At 35.6% G+C, this 22,906-nt stretch overlaps 1 protein-coding gene across 1 annotated transcript in view; it reads left to right on the top strand.

Moving 5' to 3' along the window:
* Positions 1–22,906, top strand: part of LOC104528534 (cadherin-9) — a 44,458-nt gene that overhangs the window by 17,581 nt on the left and 3,971 nt on the right. The window contains 6 exon segments of the mRNA XM_029086104.1: positions 5,062–5,229; positions 9,022–9,209; positions 10,492–10,745; positions 12,023–12,159; positions 13,522–13,643; positions 22,704–22,843. Coding sequence (XP_028941937.1) covers positions 5,062–5,229; positions 9,022–9,209; positions 10,492–10,745; positions 12,023–12,159; positions 13,522–13,643; positions 22,704–22,843 — 1,009 coding nt within the window.

Here is a 22,906-nt window from a genome sequence, read left to right as displayed (position 1 = left end):
TATTGGCAGCTGTGGAGGTGTGTCAGAAAGTTTCTAATTTTTAACCTACCAGCCAGATTTGTATTTTAAATCATGGTGATTTCTGCTGACAAATGTGGGCAAAAGGCTGCTTGGGAGGTAATCTTATTTTAAATCATGGTGATTTCTGCTGACAAAAGGCTGCTTGGGAGGTAATCGAGACTATAAATAAACAAATGAATAAATACATCCACATTCTGTGGATACCATTCAGGTGCGGGTGAGGATAGGGCACAATTGTCTTTAATTAAAAAGATTCAAACTGTTTTTTCCTCATTACCAATTACTTCATGATTAGTACTGAGTTGCTTTATTTCACTGTTTTTCCTGGTTTAATTTTGGACCCCAAAATCTAAGAGAAGTTTTTTTGCTCAGAAAAAAAAGTTGCCTAAGCATTGTCTCTTGTCCATGAGGATCCTCCCTTACGATACAGCAGACTGTTGGTAGAGAAGAGAGTGAAGTGCATGCTGACAATATATTTTCTGAGGATATACTTTTGTTAATTGTTTCATGATTATGCTATTAGTTTACTAGGAAGCAGTTATAACACTATTTTTTCATTACTGTACAGAATTTGACAAATAAAAGAAAACATCAATATTTTGAAAACTACAATGAGATCTCATTCTATATCACATCCACTTGAATTACCTGGTAGTGACCTCTGAAGTTTCTGTAGGGTTACAGCTTCTGTACTCTTCTCAGCAACCATAATTATATGGTTCTTGAGCCTTAGGAATTAAAGATATACATTCTAATGAGACAAAGACAGAAATTTCAGAAAGACTGCCCTGAGTTCTGAAATGCCTTAAAAAAAAAAAAAAAGTCATTTTCAAAACATTCTTTAGCATACTTTTTAAAATTAAAACAGTACACTAGGAAAAGACACTTAATATGCATTCAGTTGTCATGACCCTACTCAAACTTCTGCATCAGTCTCAAGACAGTGCCTAGATCAGGAGGCCACAGCAATAAGTTTTCCTGATTGAGATATTTGGGGATATTTTGGGGGGAGGGTGGGATGGACATATACATTTCCTTTGATTCTTAACTTCTGGATGATACAGTGGGATACAGTATAAGCACATGATTCTACTGATGCCTTTTATATTTTTTATAGACTAGCGAGTGATATTGACTTTCCTTTCCCTGTTACTCTTGAGGAGGCATGGGAATTAATTCATTTGCTTTTCTGAAAGCAGATAGGACTCTTGGAACTTTACATTTCTCAGAAAACTGTCTTCATTTTTTGTCCAGACAAACAGTTCTGCTGGACACAGTTAGTGATAAAATTGTCCTTAAATATTGACTTCTTCAGGATTATCTTTACAGCTCAGCTTGGCACAGAGATGACCTCTAACTGTTCAGCCAGGCAAAAAGTAATCTAGGTTGCTGATGGCAAAAATGCTCTGCAGAGTTTGATGAATTGTGACAAAGCATTTTTACAACTTTGTTCTGCTGGTTTGTTCCAGATAAAGAAGTATTCCTCCCCTCTTCTCACGCTATTCAGATAATCTGAAATAGCAGGACTTGTTACTACTTTGTAGGTAAAATTATTATGTGTAAAGCAGTATTACATACCATGAGAAAACAGGTGCATCTAACAGGACCTAATAATAACATGTGCTCTCATAAATCTGTTTTGGTTACTCTGGATTTCTACTTTCCCCAATACATTGTATACACTGAAGAGTGACAGTAGAGATGATTCACTTCAATTCCATTAGTCACAGGTAAATGAGCATCTTCTAAATTTATATTCAAGACAGATTCTTGACTGCAAGTTATCTGAGTGAACTTCAGCATAGAGAGGCTGAAGGTGAAGGAAAAAAAGGATATGAAATGATATTGCTTAAGAGGACAGTGCTTACTAGACCTTTTTCTTATAAGGAAAGTGAGATACATAAAATAGACAGACAAAAATAGGGTAAAGACCTTCTCAGTCAGCTTTCTGCCCTTGGCAAGGAGGTAAGGACCTTTACACTTCTAGCTATTGGACTGCATGCATTTACCCAGACATTTGTCAGCTCTAGATTGTGTTAGCAAAATGTATCCTGACATCGTGAAAACTGCTTAGAAATAAAAGCTTGTGAAGAACAGTTTTGTCCTTTCATATATTTTATAAGGAAGGCTTTACAGAAGCTTTTCATTTGCATCTAACCCATAAACTACACCAAACGTATTGGCTCACAGTGCTCTTGCTCTTAACCCCATATAGCCTATATTCTCTTCACAGATCACAGGACATGAGTAAGCCATTTTCATGCAAAATAAGTGAATGCTGAAAAAATGTAGTTATCGTTTAACAGCAATTATTTGCCAAATAGGCGTGGAATTTTGATCAAGAGAGAAAAAAACCCCCACAATTTCTTATTTCAAAACCAATCAAATTTTTTAAAAACACCTTAAAAATTAGTTATGATGAGACAAATTTTTTTATTCAGTCTGACTTCAGATATTAGGAGGTGGTCATCAAATCACAAAATGAGTATGAGGAAATTTACTTTAGGTGAGTTTACTGATTAAACCAAACTTAGGAATCATAATAGTACTTTTCACACAGCAGCTACCTACCTTTCAAGTGAACAATTTCAACTGATATTGTGTTATTGTCAGGGAACAATCTTAAAACTTGTTTGGTCACCAAAAAAACCTAATGCTGTGTTGGGTTTCAAAGACATGTCAATCTTTATGCATTTACTCATGTTTAACTGAAGCATGAAACTTAAGTGATAATGCTTTTAATTTTAGTCATGAGGAAAATGAGACTTTGTTTTACTGCTGCTTTAGTAGGATAACACTGGATTTGTCCATTAGATGCTCTTCAATTTTTTACTGAATTCAATACTGAAACCACTGTATGTGGTTTATAAGAATTAGGTGCCTTCTTTAAATCTGCTGATTCCTTGTCTGGTACCCGTTTAGGTACATCTGTTATTCAAGTGACAGCCACAGATGCTGATGATGCCAACTATGGAAACAGTGCCAAAGTGGTGTACAGTATCCTCCAGGGACAGCCGTATTTCTCAGTGGATCCAGAAACAGGTTAGCAATTCACATAGTCTTACTTTCTGCAGTTACAGAGGTAGGACACTTGACACGAAGCTGATACAACTTTTCTAAATGGAAACTGGAATCATAATAAAAGTATGCCTTTTAAAAAAAAAAAATAATATTGACTTGGTCTGAATAAGACTTCTGGAAGAAGACTGTTGACTGTAAAGGTCAACAGTTCAGAAATGTTGTAGCATATTGTAAAGGGTCCAAAGAATCACGAAAGTATTAAAGCTTATTTTATACCAGTTTCTGGGAATGTCATCTGTCCATCTTTAAAAAAAAGAAAAAAGGAGCTGGACAATTTCAGGCTATAAGGTTAAAAAAAAAAACCCAAAAAAACAACAACCCAGAAATCTTCAAAGGTAAATTAATTATTTCTAAGAGTTTGTGATACATTCTTGTCCTTTGATAATTTTTAACTTAAAATGCTTTTTGAAATTTTGCTCTGATTCCAACAGCTATTAGAATTGGATCAAGAAGCATGAATGCATTTAAGTTGTAAAGTTTTTTTTATGGATGCCCTTCTTACAGTTATGCAGGAAATTAAATAAGAGTCAGACACAAAGAAGGAAAACTTGTGTGAATTCTGGGTATCTATAATCCAAAACTGGGATTCAAAAACCCAACAACAACACCATCCAGATACCTAATCTGGAGTAAGATTTAGCAGGTATTGTGTAACACTTAGACATAACACTTAGCAGGCATTGCATTATCTTGTTCCTGCACATCCTGGTTTGAGAATACAGAATTTAAGTGCAATTGTGCACAGAATCCCTGAAGTTCCTAATCCTTCGAGTATGCTCAGACAAGGGCTGATTTTCTTTTACAAAAATTTCTTTTTTAAATACAGCAAGCACATTGTACCAAAAGGATGAGAATCATATGACTACAGTTTTAAAAGAGTGCCTAATGATTTTGCCTAGGATTAGAGTGTTTGGGTTTTTTCCACTTTTTCGTATCTCCCTTTTCTGTTTTCTCCTGTCCTTTACTCAAAATATCTTGACCAGACATGAGCAGGGAAACAGGACCAGTACCACACAGTCACTAACTGATGACAGCAGATGGTTAGATAAGCAGACTATTTAGGGAAGACTTGGGCTCTCATCTTTGGTTCTGTGATTATCTTTAATTTTTATCCCATTTGCTTTTTAATGTTAGATATATTAACAAGCCTAGGTACCATAGTCAGAACTTGGTAATCCTGGATCATATGTAAATGTTACAATCAGTAGACTACAGAGGGGTTTTTTTGGTTTTTTGTTTCACTCTCTTTGTAGGAGTAGGAGTTTTCCAGGGTTGCAGGTTTTTTTGCACAATAGGACAGCATCTGTATCAAGCCAAGCTTGTAATGAGAGCATTCTTCTGAGAAGGGAAAGGCAGGGGTGTGAATCTTCCAAGAAAAAAAAGGATGCTGTATTTAAATTACATTTACAAAATTCTTGAGATTGGACACCCAAAGAAGATTTTCTAACACTAATTTTACAGTGCTGTCCAATTCTTTCATTAGTTATACCCCTAGCTGACTTACAGTGGCCATCACTGAGCATTAAAAACTATGAACCATTACAGTCCAAAAGAATGAATCCCAGGCATGTTACAGTACAGCCTTGTGCTATAATATCAAAACCTCACAGGGGCTGGAGATCACACAATGCATTAAAATAACAACTGGGGATTGTAGCTGAAAAATTTAATTAATTCAACAAATATATTTATGTTTTTGTCATTGAAAGAATAGTTAGTTTCATTTAGCACATCACAAACAATGAATAATATCTCCGTTACATTTATTTCTCTTTGTTTCTTAAAATCACAAACGGCTATAGATTGAAAGGCTTATTGCAGTATACCTTGTTTTGATTGCTATGGATTAACATCTGCAGAGTGTATCTTACATTAATCCTTTTTAAAATTCTGAGCTTAAAGTGGGTGGTGCTTCTTCTCCTTCACCTCTCAGTCTCTCCTTTTTCTCTCTTCTCCAAGGCATAATCAAGACTGCTTTACCAGACATGAGCAGAGAAAACAGGGAACAGTATCAAGTGGTCATCCAGGCCAAAGACATGGGAGGCCAGATGGGAGGACTATCAGGGACCACCACAGTGAACATCACACTGACCGATGTCAATGACAATCCGCCTCGCTTCCCTCAGAGTATGGAGCATCTAATAGTTTTGTTGTTTTTCAAAGAACCTCTTTAAAATCAGCTGTTTCACTGTTACCATCTGTGATCTTCCTTTTTTCTCCCTTTTTTAGTATAAACACTGGCCCACTGCTGTGCCTGTTTATGTTGCAGCATTATTAAGGCAAATGACAATCTCTGCATTCCATTTTTTTAAAAGTAAAATATTTATTGGCATTATAAAATTACTTCTCATTCTTACTTTGCTTACAGGAATGTGAGCTCTAACAATAACCTAGGCTAACTGCAGGGATTTGAAAGCCTTCAGAATTTAATTACAAAATCTAGGGTTCAGTTTTTGGACACACTTGTAGTTCCACGTGTTTAGGCAAACAAATAGGTCAGCAAATTTTCTAATGTACCACTTTGCACAGGCAGACTCGGTCAGGTGGTATGCTCTGCTGGAAGCCTAAGCATTTGGTTCAGGTACTTGTAGTCTGTGTTCAGCTCTTGATGTTGAATGATTCTGATAATCTAGACCACTTTGATACAATTAAGTATTTTAAAAATATCTCCATAGAATAAAAAATGGCAAACAACAGAAAGCTGCACAATACAGAAAGCTTCACAGCATAATACAGATCATTTCATACTAGGCCACTGGTTTAAATCCAATCCCAGGTTGTTACAATCAGTGTCTGATAACTGTTTGATAGGCTGCAGATATAAGAAATTTACAGCCTCTATTCAGTGCCTGCTGGAAAAATGTCCACATCATAAAATTTGAATTGATTGTTGGCACTGATTGGGGACCTGACTGTCTGTCTTTACAGATTCACCAAGGACTGAACAAACAAAGCTGATTTAGAAAACACTCTCTTGGACTTGGAGAAACTTGAAAAGCACTTCAATACCATGGCAATAAGTACACTCAGAATAGTATAAACAGGTCACTCTAGACCAGATTTTTTAAAATATTAGAAAACTCTGACAGTGTTGGTGTATCTTGAAATTGCATATAAATTTTTAAATCTATATTCATGATAACAGATTTATTTTCAAAAAGAGAGGGGAGAGGAAGTACTGCAGTCCTCATAAAGGAAATATAATTTGAATTCACAGTTTACTTGCTGAAAATCACTTTCACATGGCAAACATAAACAGCAATTTTTAACCAATCTTCCCATTTGACTTCAAGAAGGGGCACTGCTTAAGCACGTATAGGATGATATAGCCCATAATATTTTGGCAAACAGGAATTCTTGAACCTAAATTAGAATGTGGTATAGCACATGGCATCGTAAGCTTTGTTGCTGAAATAAATTAAATTTTAAATTATATTAAAAAAAAAAAGAATTAAGAATGTATAGAACTGCAAAATAAATTAGGATTTTCAGTCTCCTTAGCCTTTGTTCCTTATGATGCTCTTCTTTCAAGATTAGCTAAAGAAGTTCTAAATATTTCAATAAGATTTGTTTGTGATACTTAATTATAGATAAATTTACACAATTTGATGCCTCATACAATATTCTCTGTAACTACGTAGAACATCACTGAAAGACATTAGATAGGCTATAGAAGACCTGTTATGGGATATATTCAATGGTGCAAGTTTCATTTTGCTGATGACCCTTCTCTCTCATTTTCTTTCTCATAAGCAGGGAGGTTTTCAAGACTTCCTAGGAAAACAAACATAGAGAAACATCTGGAGGTTATTATTTCTTTTTAGATAGTTATGAAGAGGGGCATACCTTCTAAGAACTATTTAGTTCTGGAAGTCTGCTCCTTCCAAAAACAATTATCTTCCATTTTGTCTTATGTGAGGCAACAATAAGTGAAAATGTGTCCCAAAGCAGAGGGTGAATTGCAAATGGCAACAAAAGGAGTTAATGTCAATGCATTGAAGAAATAAAGCTTGATTTCTTACAGGAACTGAAGGTAAATGGCAGCATGCAATGTGAAGTACTGGTTGTTCAGAATGCATTAAGAAGGAACAGATTTTCTGTTTTGTTTTGTTTCCTGAAAGGTATCCAGGACAGTTGAAAGATGTAGGCATTAACTGTATTTAAATGGCAGTATAATGAAAAATCTTACACATTTTGAATTCATTTGTACTCTAAACCATCTCACATGCTGAAAATGTGTAGAACTCCCACAGCATCACAAAAATAAGGAATGCTTTGAGATGCAAAAGCACTCAAGGGAGTTATTTATTCTGGAAGAAGTCGTAAGTAGCATGATTAAATCTGTTCTTACAATAATTCTGGCTCACCTATCAAAGCCTCGTATTTGAGCAAGCCTTCAAACTTATGGTTAACTGCCAGAAATCCTAACTTTCGTCCCATTTTCAGCCTGGTTTAAGGGAATAGCATGCATTTTAGTCTGTGTGGATTGCAGCCAAACAGTCTACCACTGAGTTTTCACTTACAACCTTGAATTTGTTACAGCAAATACAATTTAGCATCAAGCATTAGCTTCCATCTTGTTACACATCTATATTAATATAAGTTATTTGCAGTGACACTCATTTTTACTTAGTCTATACAATTGGGGATAGAAACTCATTCAGCACTTGGATGTTTGGTATAGTCCTTATACTCAAAAGGAACCTTCAGGACCCTTTGGGTGTCTTGAAAGAAAGCAAAGGACATGTAAGTATAGGAAATACGCTAGTTGCAGGAAAGATACTTGACTGTATTTCACTGCAAGTCAGTACAATTTATACAGGTTCTTATTGGGCCCTCCAAATAAGGATTGTACATTTTATAAGATGCTAATTTTGTCAGGTCCAGACTCTTAAAGTATTTTTCCAATGCTACTACTTCAATCAATAAATTAATATTCATTTACATGAGAAATCATACCAAAAGAAACATAAGATTCTGGAATTTCACATGTAAAATATTGGATATATCAGAATTGGTAGCAAATAACTGAAAATACTGATTTAGAAACATTTATGTCTTGCTAGTGATGAAAGGTCTTCATTGTCTAGTTCTTACTGGTCAAGAAAACTATCTGACTAATACTTTTTATGCAACACTGTGTCTTTATAATTATATTTTTATTGCAAATGTTGACAGAAAATACTTATAAATTCAATTTTCATACACATAGGCAAGATTAAAATGTCTGTGTAATCAGAATGTTTTCTAGTAAACTCTGATTATAAAAACATTAAATTAAACCAACCATTGAAAGAGCACAAAAAGTATGTGCAGACTAAATAGAATAAAATCTGAATGTATCTGCATTTCAATTAACTATAGCAATTAACATGAACATGTATCCAAATGCTCTTTACCATGACTCTTTTGTATGCATTACCAATAATGGATGAATGAATTACTTTCACACAGAACACTTAAAAATCTTGAATATATTTTTTAAAAGAACAACAACAACAAAAAGAATAAACCTATTCTATTTTAGTCTCTTTCCAAAATTCACACTAGTTTCTACAATTCTTGTGCCTTGAGAAAACAAAACAAAATCCCCTACTACTTCTAAACATATCTGGAAAAATTTCTAGAAATCTTAAAATCTGACAGAAAAAAAACCCCCAAAACTTCCCTGTTCCTTATAAGTGAAGAATAAAAAAGAAAAAGAAGAAAAAAAAGCACAGTACTAAATGGCTTTGAAGAATCACTTGACATTTTTGTGCCAGTACGTCAATCAACTCTGTTTTAAACTTTAGTGATGAGTAACAGTATTGGTGTTTCGAACACCAAGTTACTTAAAAAATCCAGGTGAAATCGAAGATGTCTATTATTCAGAAAAACAAACCTTCTCAAAATAATAAATACTTGATTTTGCTCTTCCAGGCACCTACCAGTTCATGTCTCCTGAGTCTGCACCACCTGGGACTCCTCTTGGCAGAATTAAGGCCAATGACCCCGATGTGGGTGAAAATGCAGAGATTGAGTATAGCATCTCCAATGGGGATGGATCAGACATGTTTGATATCATCACTGACAAGGACACACAGGAAGGGATTATAACTGTCAAAAAGGTTTATTTTTCCTCCTTCTCTTTTATATGTACTTAGCTATCCAGGTTTTACAGTTATTTTTCTTTTTCCAAGGGAAGGGAGGGTAGATCTCACAAGGGGTCAGGCTGCCAAGGAGTTGTATTAGTTTTGTTCTTCTCTTTCTTCAGCAGATATCTGTTATTTTCAAGTCTCGAGGGAAATTTACTGGCATGTCACTTCACATAAAGCAATATTTCAGTGGCTGCTGTCTGTTCAATATATATACTCTCACACACAGTACTTTTGAATTAGGGCTGTGAAAACCTGGAGGGGTTCTGTTCACAGTGGGGTTTGTCAGCTGAATGCTGCAGTAAGGCTCACAAGGGTTGGAGGCTCACCTGAGGTTTGATGAACTTACACCTCCAAGGCTAAACTCTCCCTCTCTAATCTGTCCAACATTCAGGTCTCCAGTACCTAAAATCTGTCTCAGTTTAAGCCCAACCTTGGTGAAACTTAAGTTGCTAAATATTATGTCAATGGAAGTCCAAAGAGCAAAGGCATGGGTAGAAATTTAATCCAAAATACCACCTCTGAAAGATATACTGTTTGCTTTTTAGTGTTCAGACTGTTAAACTCCAAACATTATTTTCAGCTCTGTTCTTTCTGAAATACCAGTAACAATTAATTGATATCTACATATGTATATAACATAGATCTATACACATATATTTGGAAACACATATATATATTTACGTATGTGCATGCACACGTATGTGTGCACATACGAATGTATATATACATATGCATATATGGATATGAGCACTGTAATTGTCACACAGATTGAAAATCATAGTGTTTTTCCTAATTTTTCTTTTCACTCCACAACATGGAGGCCAGGGACAGGTCTGGGTTGCTCCTGATGCAAAATAGGCAAGAGTAGACGGTAATGGGGGAGGATAATTGTTCTTGTTCCTGCCAATGAGATGAGACAAATAAGACCTTCTACAACCTTCCTGTGGATTGAGTCCAACTTCCCTGTTTCTTTCTCTCTTTTAATTTTTTTACAGATTGACCCTTCCTGGTTTTCCAGGAATCTGAACAAGTAGTAGGCAGAAGTATCATAATTGCCTTGCTGCCCTGTAATACTCCTTATTTTTCTTATACATAAAACAAGCCCTAATTTACTCCATCTTCTCCAAGATGCATTAAATTTTATAGCTTTTGCTCCTTAAAATGCCTACACTTCTAATTCAGCATTATAAAACTGACTCACACTTCCTGTAAAGTGACACAATTTTCTTTATTGTTATTATTTGCTCCCCAGCATCTGGATTTTGAAAACAAGATGTTATACACCTTAAGAGTGGAAGCAACAAACACTCATCCTGATCCTCGTTTTCTTCAGCTGGGGCCATTCAAAGACACGGCTTTGGTAAAAATCTCTGTGGAAGATACAGATGAACCTCCAGTGTTCAGCAGACCCTGGTATTTAATAGAGGTAGATGAAGATGCCAAGGAAGGAAGTGTTATTGGGCAGGTTTTAGCCCAAGATCCAGATATAACAAAGAATGCAATAAAGTAAGCAATTACACAATATGAAATGCTTTAGATGTGGGTCAAGGCTCATGCACAAAGTGTGATGAGAGTGTAATGTAATAGGGGCTACTGAAAAGTGTCAAACAGAAAAATACCTACGGGAGCTTGTGAAGGCAAACACAGTTAAATAGGGTATGCTTCTGAAGGACAGCTTATAGGCACCAGGTAAAAAGAAAGGAGAGGTCAGCATTTAACTGGTATCATGTTTTAGTACTTTTACCAGACTGTTAATAAGATTGTGCTTTTATACCCTGTTTCCGATGGCAAACTTATGTAAAATACTCAGGAAGTTGTACTTCTATGTTCCCTGCTGGTTGATAGCAGTCAGTGTTGTGTACCTTCATAATACCTAGACATAACACTGTCTACCATGTTCCATAGCTTAACTATTTAATGATCATATTATATTAAATAAGAAATCATTGTGAGAAAGTCATAACAATTAGAGGTAAGTGTTCAGTGCTGTGAAATTGCTGTAATTGTTAGCTATCTGCTATTATTATCTGCAGTGACAAACAGCACTGAGATTTGTGTATTTACCATGCAACTGGTTAGGAAACCTGCTTTCTGCATTTCTGACCAAGCTTGTTATGTCCTGAAGCAGTAGGGTGTGAGGTGTGAGAGGAGGAAGAAAATAAAATATTTTAAAATAACCTATGTATAAAACCTCAATTTAACCTGGTAGTGACTGGTAACTAATAGAGTAACTGAAAAAAAAACCAAACCAAAACCTGAATTAAAAGGCAAAAGCAAGTATTATAAAATAAGATTTTAAGAACTTTCATCTTAAATAACAACTAATCCAAAGATTTTTCTGTTTATTTTGATGGTCTTTGTGACATCTCAAATATATCTTGTCATAAATTGATACTTAATTATATCAGCAATGTGTCTCCTTTTATGACTGAGTTCTCCAAGAAACAATTAATCTGCAAAAACATTACCTAAGAATGTTCATTTTTATTTGTTATTCCAGCATTAGCTTTATAAACTAAAATGTAATTTCAAATATCAGTCTTACCAAGTGCCCACATAAATAGTTTGCTCTTCATCCCACTCACTAGGCTTAAAAAAATTGTTTCACAGTATTTGTAACATGTTTTACACCTCAGGCAGCTACAGGAAAGCTTAGGTTAATTGTAAAGAAAACATTCTTGATTAACCACAGCTAAAATTAGAAAACTTTTAGAGGTGGCTGTGAGCTAAACTAGAGACTGTAACAGGAGATAGTGATGCTCAGTTGTACTATATCTTGACAGATATTCTGTGGATCGACACACTGACCTTGACAGAATATTCAACATCTATTCAGGAAATGGATCCTTATTCATCTCAAAGCCACTTGACCGGGAAGAAACTCCCTGGCATAACATCACTGTCATAGCAACTGAAATCAGTAAGTTGCGAGATCATTTATCTTGGAAGAACATTAGAACTGAGAAAAGACTGAAATTCTACAGTATCTATGATCTATCTTGTTGATAGTTTTGTCCTTATTCAGATACTATCAATAGACTGAGTATCTTTAAATGCTCATCTGAAAGTTCAGTTTACTACTTTAGGATTATCTTTCCCCATTCATGAAAAGATAATTGGGATTTCTCGGGCTCAATAAAACTGTACACATTATATACTAGAGAACTCCCAGCAAATAATTTGGCACAAGTGTGATGCATTGGCTTTATCCCAAGCTAAGTCTTCAGCAAAATCCTTGGAAAAAAACATGTCCATGACAGACAAATAACACACTGTCAGAATTACCACTGTAATCAGGGGAAGAATTTATGCTTTACTTCAACTGCTTTAACTTATCTCAAGAAATGGCTTCATTTGAAGCCAAGACTAGAGGAAATTCTTTCCCCTCCATGTCTGAAGCAAACCTTGACCCTAAGTTTTTCACCTGGATTTTTTACTATTCTTTTGGACCCTTTTAGATATGGATTGCTCTTGCCTGCCTTTTCTTTCCAGCCAACTGATAACAATCATCAGAGGAGAGAGACAATGATTGTAGGGAATAACTTTTCTCCCTTCCTTCATTCTACCTTTACATTCACCAGAAATCTATGTGTTTAAGAGTCTGGGAGTTGGATAATATGAAGAGATGAATTATATTCCCATTTTCAGAAAGACTAATACATTTTCATCATAAATACTCTTTCATTATTTGGTCAAATATGGTTTCCGTTTTAAATATGTGTACTGTGAGATTCATCTCTAGCAATAGCTTTACCTTGGAAGTCAAGTTTGTGAAGACCAGTTCCTGATAATATTTACATATCTTGTGTGATTTGGCTTGGTTTTTACATTTTGGGGGAAAAAGGATAACTTTTGTTTTTGTTTTGGGTTTTTTTTGTGTTGTTGTTGACTGACACTGTTTAACTGCTTTACTGATTTGAACAAGTAATGTTCTTGACAGCTTGACCTCAGGAAACAGCTTTTGCAATGAACCATTTACTGCACTGATGTATGGAATAGAAGTCAATACTAACTCAGTGACTTGTTTTTAATGTAAATAATTTTAAGTTTACTTTCTAATATTTCAGAATATATATACTATAATAGAACAATTTGTTTCAAGTATAAATAGGGCTTTTATGCATATGGAATGTATGTCAGTAGAAAAATTAAATACAATTGTTTTAATACAATCAAGAAAACCCAACATTTCTAAAGGAAAAAAATAAGATAATTTCAGGTCTTTTCATAGACATAGACTGTAAATCTTTTCAATGTACTATAAATAACTTTCTTGTTTCAGATAATCCTAAACAAAGTAGCCAGATACCCGTCTTCATCCGGATTCTAGACATAAATGATCATGCACCAGAATTTGCCCAATACTATGAAACATTTGTTTGTGAAAATGCAAAAGCAGGACAGGTAAACAAATACTTACTTGTTTCTGAAAAACTTGTAATGAAACTATCCTGGAATACCATCATGAAGACCTCAACATATTTTAAGATGAACAACTGCAAACCAACTCAGCCTCTTTATTCCCTACCTTCTACAGAAACCAGCAGTTTATTCAAAAAAGGTTGGATGAGATAAAAGATGCAGGTTTTTACCCTAGTATGATAACATAGTGTATAATACAAAACCACACTCTAAGGTTTTTTCATTCCTAATATCAGAAAATATTTTTTCAGAACTAGTTATGCATAATACTACAAAACCCTTTATACTGTTTGATAATTCAGTTTCTTTCTGGATTTTTTTAAAAGCCTTAGTTAACATAGCCACACCTTCAAGTACACAAAGCAGGAAATTTTTTTTGTTATTCTTCAGTAAAGTGACATGAAAAATAAACTTTTACAAAAATAAGATAACACAACTGTTTCCATTGTAAGTTAAATTTCAGTTTGGTATTGAGTTGAATTTGGTTAAAGCTCATGTACACCCCTTTCTAAACTACCTCAGCAATTCTGTAATAATCTAAAAATACAACAAAAGATTTGTAGAGAAAATAGAGTGACAACTGGGAACTGAGAAAGGAGGCAGACTAACAGAACTCAGAGATGGGATATTACAGAAATCTTTCAATATTACTGCTGCTACAACCACCATTTATTTATGCTAATGCCAGTTAGCCTTTCATTTTTATCTCCTAAGAAGAAAGATGTATGTTTTCTGAAAGGATTTACTGACGAACTGGATTTAATAGCAGGTTGGATACCTTGAGATTGCCTTTCCGGCATGGGCCTAAGGCCATGCATGATCCTCTTCTCTAGACTGATAACGGTTTCGAATGGAAGAAAAAGCTTCAGATCATTATTTTTGCTAGCACAAATCTGAGTGTGTTCCTACACTAGCAGAGAGAGACCAGGATGGAGCCCTAAACTCATTTAGGTTTGTCCTTGTGTCTCACAAATTTTATGCTGACATCATCCAACCAAAGCTGTCTGACTTCACAGAAAGTACATGGAAATGATCAGAATGTAGGATATTTTGTTTGTCCTTAGAGCACAGTGACCATACAACACTCAAAGGTTTTACAGGGCTATATACATTGGGAAGCTTGCTTATATTTTACCTTGATCACTGCCTGGGATTGTATTTAACATAGTCATGGAAGCTGCACTCGAAGTAGGATAGTACCTGAGATGAGTATAGAATTTCAGGTCCTGCAGAACTCTAGACAGATTTACCAGTGGCAATTTACCAGTGGCAATTCAAATGATGTTTTATGAAAGGTTTAATAGATGAGGGGGGGAGGGAAGAGACCAAAATGGGAGAAAAATAGAATACAATGGATTGCTGGAGTTTGCATTCAATTCTACATGTTTTTAATTCATTGCACCTAATACTGGAATTTAGGTAAGTGGGTTAAAAACACAGAGGATACTTTGAGTGAAATCACTTGGCTTTGAAGAGGTACTTGACCATTATTTTAATTCTTTTTCAAGAAAGTCTTACTATTTTTGATGTAAGAGACATGGAGAAATATGCATATCAAAGGCAATGATGAATTAAATTAAAATAGTGGAAGGAATTACAATATCTGAAAAATGAACAAGGAGCAACTTTCAAAACAACTGAGGTTTATGATCAGAATACTGTGTCTTAACCAGTGACATAAGTTGTCACATAAGAATACAGTTCAAGCCTTTTAGAATACGCAAAAGTTCTCTAAACTTCTGGTTATTGTACTATCATAGTTTTGTTTTATGATTTATAAGCTGTTTTTCCAAGTGGAATACATTTCAAACAGCTGGTATATGACCTAAATTCTGTCTGTGCAACAAAATCTCTTTGCACAAGGTTAAATTGAGACAAATAACCTTAAAATCTCAATATAATGACTGATAGCAGTGAGTCATGTACTTTAATTGCATAACACAAAGAAAGGTTCCAAAACTTACAAAAAAAGATTTTATAGAAATTAATCATGTGCAATTTTATCAACCAGTGAGCGCAGGTTTTGTCATATGTTTGAACCAAGTTCAATCCAGACATACTGCTTGTCAGTTTCCTTAACCCAATTTCCATCTAATCTAGCATACTTGATGAAATATCCATTAAAGTATAAAATTTCATTTACCTTTCTGGTAAATTTTGTGCTTTTCTAGAAACAGAGATGACAGAGGGCCATTAGATAGGCATGTTGTTATTCAGACCTCTCTTACATCTAGCATGCCAATGTAATTCCAGGAATTATTTTCCCTAACTGGAAAAATCCACAAAAATACTAGAAAGACAGTGTGCCTCAAGTGTAACTGCAGAAGAATGAGAGATCCAAGCCATTTTTCTATTTGTTAACAAGTGGGCTCTTCAAGACAGGTATTTGAATTCATATCTGGACATTTACATATAGCTGACTTTGTATTTCAGGAAACAGATTACCTTCAGTACATGCAACTACTTTTATTTTGGTGCCTAAAAATAGCAATGAATATAGAGTTACAAAGGTGAATATTTTGGGTAAGGATGTTAAGTTCCAGATAGCCTGTATTGCTCATGTTTAACAGTACCCCTATACTATTTCACCTTACTTTAGAGATCACCTAAAGCAGCTGTCTTAAAATCATAATTGCTTCTTGACACACTGGTACCCTTTAACAAGAGACCCAAGCTGAGAAAAGAAATATATTTAGTTATTTTTAAATTATTATTCTTTTTTTTAATCAGGCCCAGCTATTAATCATAACATTCTCTAAATCTCAGGTGCATCAGGAAGCAGTCAGAATGATCAAATATTGCTCTCTACTGCCAAGTGACATTACTCAATATCAGCAGATATGAGAGGCTGCATTCGTTGTGTTTTTCAGATAGCCTTAGGAGGGTGAGAAGAAAGAAAATCCTGCAGAGTCTCTCCTCCTCCCCTGCCACTCTTTTGTCTCCAAACATCAATGGTATGACTGAGGAGAAACATAATCACTAGAGGTGCATAAACTATGTTCATTAGGCTGGAACAGATTTGTCACCATGCGAGTCCTGTTCCACTGGCTAATATGCAGGCTCAATAAAAGTATGACGCAGCCTTCCTCTTGCAAAATTTAGAAATCCTTAATCCTTTGATGGCGTGCTAGAGCCCCAGGGACTGTTGTGGGGAAGGGTCCAGTACAAGTTCTCTCATGCCCTTGTCACAGGAATTAATTGAGTCTTTTTAGCTGGATTAGGGGATGAGTCCTCTCCATGGAAACCAGGAAGATTTACTTGAAAAGGAGATTGATTTAACTGCACAGTTTGCTAGTAACAATTTAGCTAATTTCAATACCCGTCAATAATAATATTTAAGAAAATAAACTGGGTCGCTTTTTTTGCAGTTATGTTATATTTTTTCCTGCCATCCAGGGGCTCTCAGACATCAGAAGTTTATTTCCTCTTTCAGAAAGCTGGCAGATTTTTCTTTTCATTAGTCTCCATACTCCCCCTCCCTTTTTGAGATGGAGCAGACAGAGACCACATTTTTCATGTGGCTATTGCTAATTATCAGTCATCAGTTGTTTATACATTGTAGCTGCCTTCTCTAGGTAGACACCTATTGGCTGGATTTAGTGAGAGACCCATGCTAACAGTCTGTCTCTCCTTTGAAGTAAGAATTGGAGTTCAAGGGAGAATTTTTCAATTTCTGATAAGCATTCAGTCCTGCTTTAAAACTGCCAACACATTTGTGGAACAGAGCCAAGCCTTGAAAACCAAACTGTTTTGCATTACCAAACATGAGGCTTTGTTAAGTGGCAGGCATTTTAGAACATTTCTTAAGACATAAAGCATCAAGATCAAAGGTCTATTCAAGCTTATACGCATGTGACGGAGGCTGCTTTCTGCAGCTAGCACCATACAGGAATTTTGCCTGAACATGTGTGATCACTCAAGCTGCAAAATTACAAGATGGGCATCCACTGACAACTGGATTGATTTTGAACCACTTCTATGTGGGGACATACAAATTACATCATTACTTCACTCCTAGAGAAATACAGCCACCTCAAAATCTTCTACAAAATCTTCACCTCACCCACTTACACTGTGCTGCGTTATTAATACATTCAAGATTAGTTAGTGATTTGCCCTACCAGATTGTATAGGCAAGAAAAAGGGCAAGAGAAATAACAGACAGGAGAAACACAAAATTGCTCTTCCATCATTTCCCCATAGCATTTGCACACTACTATCTTCTGATGATTGTCGAAAGTGCAGTCTCTCTCACAATATGTTTTTTTTTCATAGCTTATTGCAAAGTGGTGAGATCTTTCCAGATTTCTTGAGAAATATTTGCAGCACAAAACAAATTTAATAAATGTCAAGAATGACAAAGTCAGTGCTCCAAGATCTAAAATTTGTTCTGTTCTCTCCTATACTACTTCTGAATAAAGTGTCAGACAAAAACAAACAGCAAAATGTCCCAAACATTCCTTTCTCAAGTGCCTAGGGATATTTTTTAAGTCTTATCTCAGGAGCAGCTGAAAGCAGATAAATGACATTTGAGAAATTTCTCTGTTGTACAATATCCAGGTTTAACTAAAAGCATAATATAATAAGAACAAAAGCTCAAATGATTCAAGTGAATTGAAGGCCTACTCCTCTGCTTATCTATAATCACATATAAGAAACAACAAAATTCAGTAGCTGTTACTCTGTCTCTAGCTTAACAATGTCTGTCTCCAGTGATCTTCTCTGAGATGGAAGTACAATTTGCATGTTATGTGACAATTACATTATTTTAAAACTTCAGAAGGGCACTGTCTACAACAGATCATCTTTTAATTTCTGTGAAAGTGATTATTTTTCATTGTCTTATTTCTAGTGAATTTTAAAAGAAGGAATTTTGAAAAAAATAGGTTTAAAAATATGATAGCAACCACTGATATTCTGCTGTTTTGAAAAGAAGCAGCAGCTGATTACATTGTGGACATTCTATTCGTCTCAAATTTTATTTTATTAATAGGAATTTTTAACTTGAAAATGTATTGCATCTGTCCACCCACAGCCCTCATCTTGTTCAGCTTTCTTCAACAAACCTTTCAAGAATCTGTCTGAGACATGGAGCTGCATTTTTAAAGTGTGTACCCTGGAGGCAATGTGCAACTGTGGTCTGCATGACATGCCAAGCCAGCGCAAGCTGAAAAGCCCATCTAAAAAGTGGCTAGCTGGTGCTGACCTCTATACTTTTAAAGATGCGCTGCTAGCTTAATGTTTGCTTTAATGTTTCCTATATTCCTTTTAGAGGTAGTCCCAAGGCTGAGCCCACGACCCAAATCTCCTGCTTGTGCAGCTATGTGTCCACAAATGCAGCCTCAGGGACAGTGAGGGCATGCTCTGAAGTGCACAGGGATCCTTGTTATTTCAAAATGCTCCCACCTATCTTTTCTCACTTTCTGTCTTTAAAACAGCTTGAAGAAAACTGGAGAGCAAGCTACCTCTAAGGATGTACCAGATAAGGTACATAAGGAATCTGTTACTAGGCAGTCTATTCATCCTCAATCACTTTTTCAGAGATGAGTACGAATAGCTATAAAATAGCCTGAACATAAACTACAATCACAGTTTTGACGGTACTGTAAGTCATAGTCTTCAAAACACAGTATCCAGGAGGAAAAAACCCCCAAAAAACAGTATTATAGTCAAACCACTTTCACATTTGAAAAAATGATGCCAATAGGAAATATATCCAAACCCTTTAACAGAATCGTTGGCTTCACAAGGAAAGAAATTCTTCAAGAAATTTTTACAGTGGGAAAAATTCCTTATTCACAACTCATCTTACATTGTAAAGCTGCAACAACCACTTTTCCCTGAGTGTAAAAGAGAAAGCTTTATGTCAATGCCTAAGTGTAAATTTTCAGTATCCTCAAAGACAAGTGACCCCTAAAAACTTAAATTTATCCAATAAGATCCACTCAAGAGTATGAGACTGTTCCTTCAAACACACAGAAGTGTACATGCACGCACTCTCAAAATAGTGACAATAATACTGTATTTTCCAAATTGTGCTCATTTGCATAGGAAACTATGGAAGGAAGAAAAAAAAAAAGGAGCACTTTTTCTCTTCTCAAAGCCTGATATACTTGAAACATATTTCAGTAAAAGTATGAAATAACTCTTTCCTCATAAATATTACAGTGTCAGAGATCTTTCCCTGAACTCTTGGTGAAGAGTGATCATAACTCAATGTCCATAGCTGCTTCAAAAGAGAAGAATACACTTCCAGCATTAAATTACAAAATGTACACAAAACAGTAATAAATTTTTTCATATAAATGTGATACTTAAAATAAAAATATCCAAATCTCTCTCATTTCCGCAGTGATTATCATTAACATCATTCTCTTTTATTTACAGCTGTATAACCAAAAAAAACCCAACCCCTTAATTAGACACATTTCTAATTTCATTTCACTTATTCATCATCTGTAAAAATTCACCTGTGATCATCCTTTCTTATTGTTCTTTTATTCTCCCACCTTTCCTGGTGGAAGAATAGCTGGTTCTCAATTTATGCAGCCAATAGTTAGGGCAGGTAATAAGTTTGGGTTTCGTTTTTTGTGGGTTTGTTTGTATTTTCTTCTTCTTCAGCCTTACCCTCAACAATAAGTTTTCAGTGTAATTAGGTTCCCCTCTGCCTGGCACAAATGTCCTGCTCCATGTGATTTACACATGAAGGGAATCAAATCTAGATCCTACAAACATTCCACTGATTAAATCTCAAAAAGACCCAAGATGCTCAACTGCAATTTCTGGTACCTATTATACCAGGATATTTTTTCCTTGAGTTTTTCAGCAAGTAATTGCATAAATATTACAACTTATTCTAATTCTCTCTCTTCTCTCTGATACTTTTACAGTTTTTCTATCTTTTCAAACTTACAGAAACATGAGAGGAAAATTTTCTTATTTCAGTTTGGTACTTTAGTCCTATTAGAAGGATTTTTTTTTTTTTTTTTTGGTAGCAATATTACATTTTTGCATTAAGCAATGCAAAACTAAAACTAAGCACCATCCTGGTCTTGCTCTCTGTATTACTACTCTCAGAGGCAGATTATGACAAAGAGAAAAGCAATGTACCATTGGAAAAATGTTAGCCTAATCAAAGATGCAACATACTGAACAGGTTAATTTGCCATAAACAGGGATTTGGCTAATCTTGGGAAACAGCTAAAACTTAAAAAAAAAAAAAAATAAAAAATCTAAAGAGCAATAATCATCAAAGGCTTTAAAAAGTGAAGAGACCATAGAAAAACTGCATAACCCTGCCTTCAGCATAGTCATGTCCTTCTGTACAAGGCTAATGTTCACAAAATAGCTTTCAAGTTCCTCAACATGCCTCAGAAACAAAAAGAAAATTATAAAAAAACCCCTTGTGGTTGTTTTAGAAGGAGCTGCTAGGAAGTGAATGAGCCAAACTCAGACCTTCTCTATGGGTTTGGGGTTTTTTTTAGTAACAACTTAATATAATTAGCTGTAATAAAATTATCCCCAAATTAACTAGAAAAAATGGGCCAAATACTCATTGTGCAGTACAGCACTAGCAGCAGCAGGTTTCTGAATGAAACAGTAAGGAAAACACTTTAGTATTTTTGGTAGCCCTATAATTATGTTTGTCTAATACAGTGTTACATCCTGAGGGATGCAAAATACCCCTCCAAAATTTAACTGTGTCCTTAAGATGCACTCAAGCTGATGTTCAGAGAAAGTAGTAAGAAAATGCCATTCCTTACTTGATTACTGCAAAGCTTAAAAATCATATCAGTATTACTTGTCAATTACTGTGTTTCTTGAAGAAGTCATGCTGTACTTTCCCTGGAAATATCAAAAAAAAAAAAGGTGCAAAATAAGACTTTGGTAACAAGTGACTTTGATATCCGTGGGATTTCAGGGCACTCTACACACTGGAAACTCTTGGAAAACCTCAAGACAGGCATTGGCTCTCTCATGGCTTTGAAAGAAACAAGTCTGACTGCTGAGCTCTTTCTGCCTTAAGTTTAGGTGCTGTAGGAACTTGCCTGCACTGAGTTGCAGCATCCACAGTTGAAGTCTACTCCCATTCTCATGCCACCAAGCTTTCATATCTTGTGATTGAACTCAAGCACATCCTTCAAGTCAAGGAGGAGTATGGGTCATCCTTCATTGTTATACCCACTAGGGAGTGCAAAGGACATTCATACAGCTCACTAGAGTTACTACTACTCATGTAACGTGGCATGGAGTTAACTTGCAAGTCATTTCACAAACCACATCTATTCCCAGGTAGCTTTTCCTTCCTCAGTTCTGCAGCTGTTTTCCTTAGCCCCTATCTATCAGTCTAGCAGCAGAGAGAAAAGGAGTCAAGTTGCTAACATATATGTATGTCTATATATACATGAGTACACGTATTTGCACATGTTTTGATGTAAGAGGAAAGGCTGTGCAATCCAGATCTGAAGCCTCCCTTTTTAGTCCACTCTACTCTGACCCTATACTGGCACTATTATCATTGCTTCCCAGCTGGGCTTGAATGGCCTTGTTAGGGCAGTTATAAAGCTCCAGAGCCAGAGGTTTCAATTTAGGAGGGAGTAAAGCATCTCTTTTTATTACTTCAGAAGAACCAAGCATCCTGCCAGTGCAGTACTCCAATTTATTGCCAGGAGCAGACGAGATGGACTGGGAATTAGATCCACTTAACAACTGGTTTACACACTACCCTGTGGCATTGCTACATGAGGCCACAGGAGGTTTATGGTTTATTCAGAAGGGCAATTGTTTCTGTACCACTGCAAGATAACTCAGTACAAATCAAAACACAAGGCTGTCTTGCAGTGAGGACTGGCCCCTTTTTCATCCTCCATCATTTGGCTTACTGTAACCTCTCCTGTGTTTATGTGGGGAACATTTGGCTTAGGACATCAGTTTGTGTCTTCAGATAGAGATTAACCGGACTTTTACCAAGACATGAAAAGCATAGACCGTATTTCAAAGACAAGACTTCTAAAATAGCATGAAATGCTCTTTTCTTTATAGCTGATACAGACTGTGAGTGCAGTTGACAAAGATGAGCCTCCTCGAGGACACAAATTTTTCTTTGAGTTGGTGCCAGAATTTGCTGTTCATCCAAACTTCTCCATTGTAGACAACAAAGGTAACTGCTGACCAGTGCCGTCCCTGCCCCACCTCCATACCACATAAAACTTCATCCACCAACATTTATTTATTCTTCTTTTTCA

Source organism: Antrostomus carolinensis, unplaced genomic scaffold (assembly GCF_000700745.2).
Source record: "Antrostomus carolinensis isolate BGI_N321 unplaced genomic scaffold, ASM70074v2 scaffold1787, whole genome shotgun sequence".
Classification (NCBI taxonomy): domain Eukaryota; kingdom Metazoa; phylum Chordata; class Aves; order Caprimulgiformes; family Caprimulgidae; genus Antrostomus; species Antrostomus carolinensis.
This window is presented reverse-complemented; position numbering and strand designations above follow the sequence as displayed.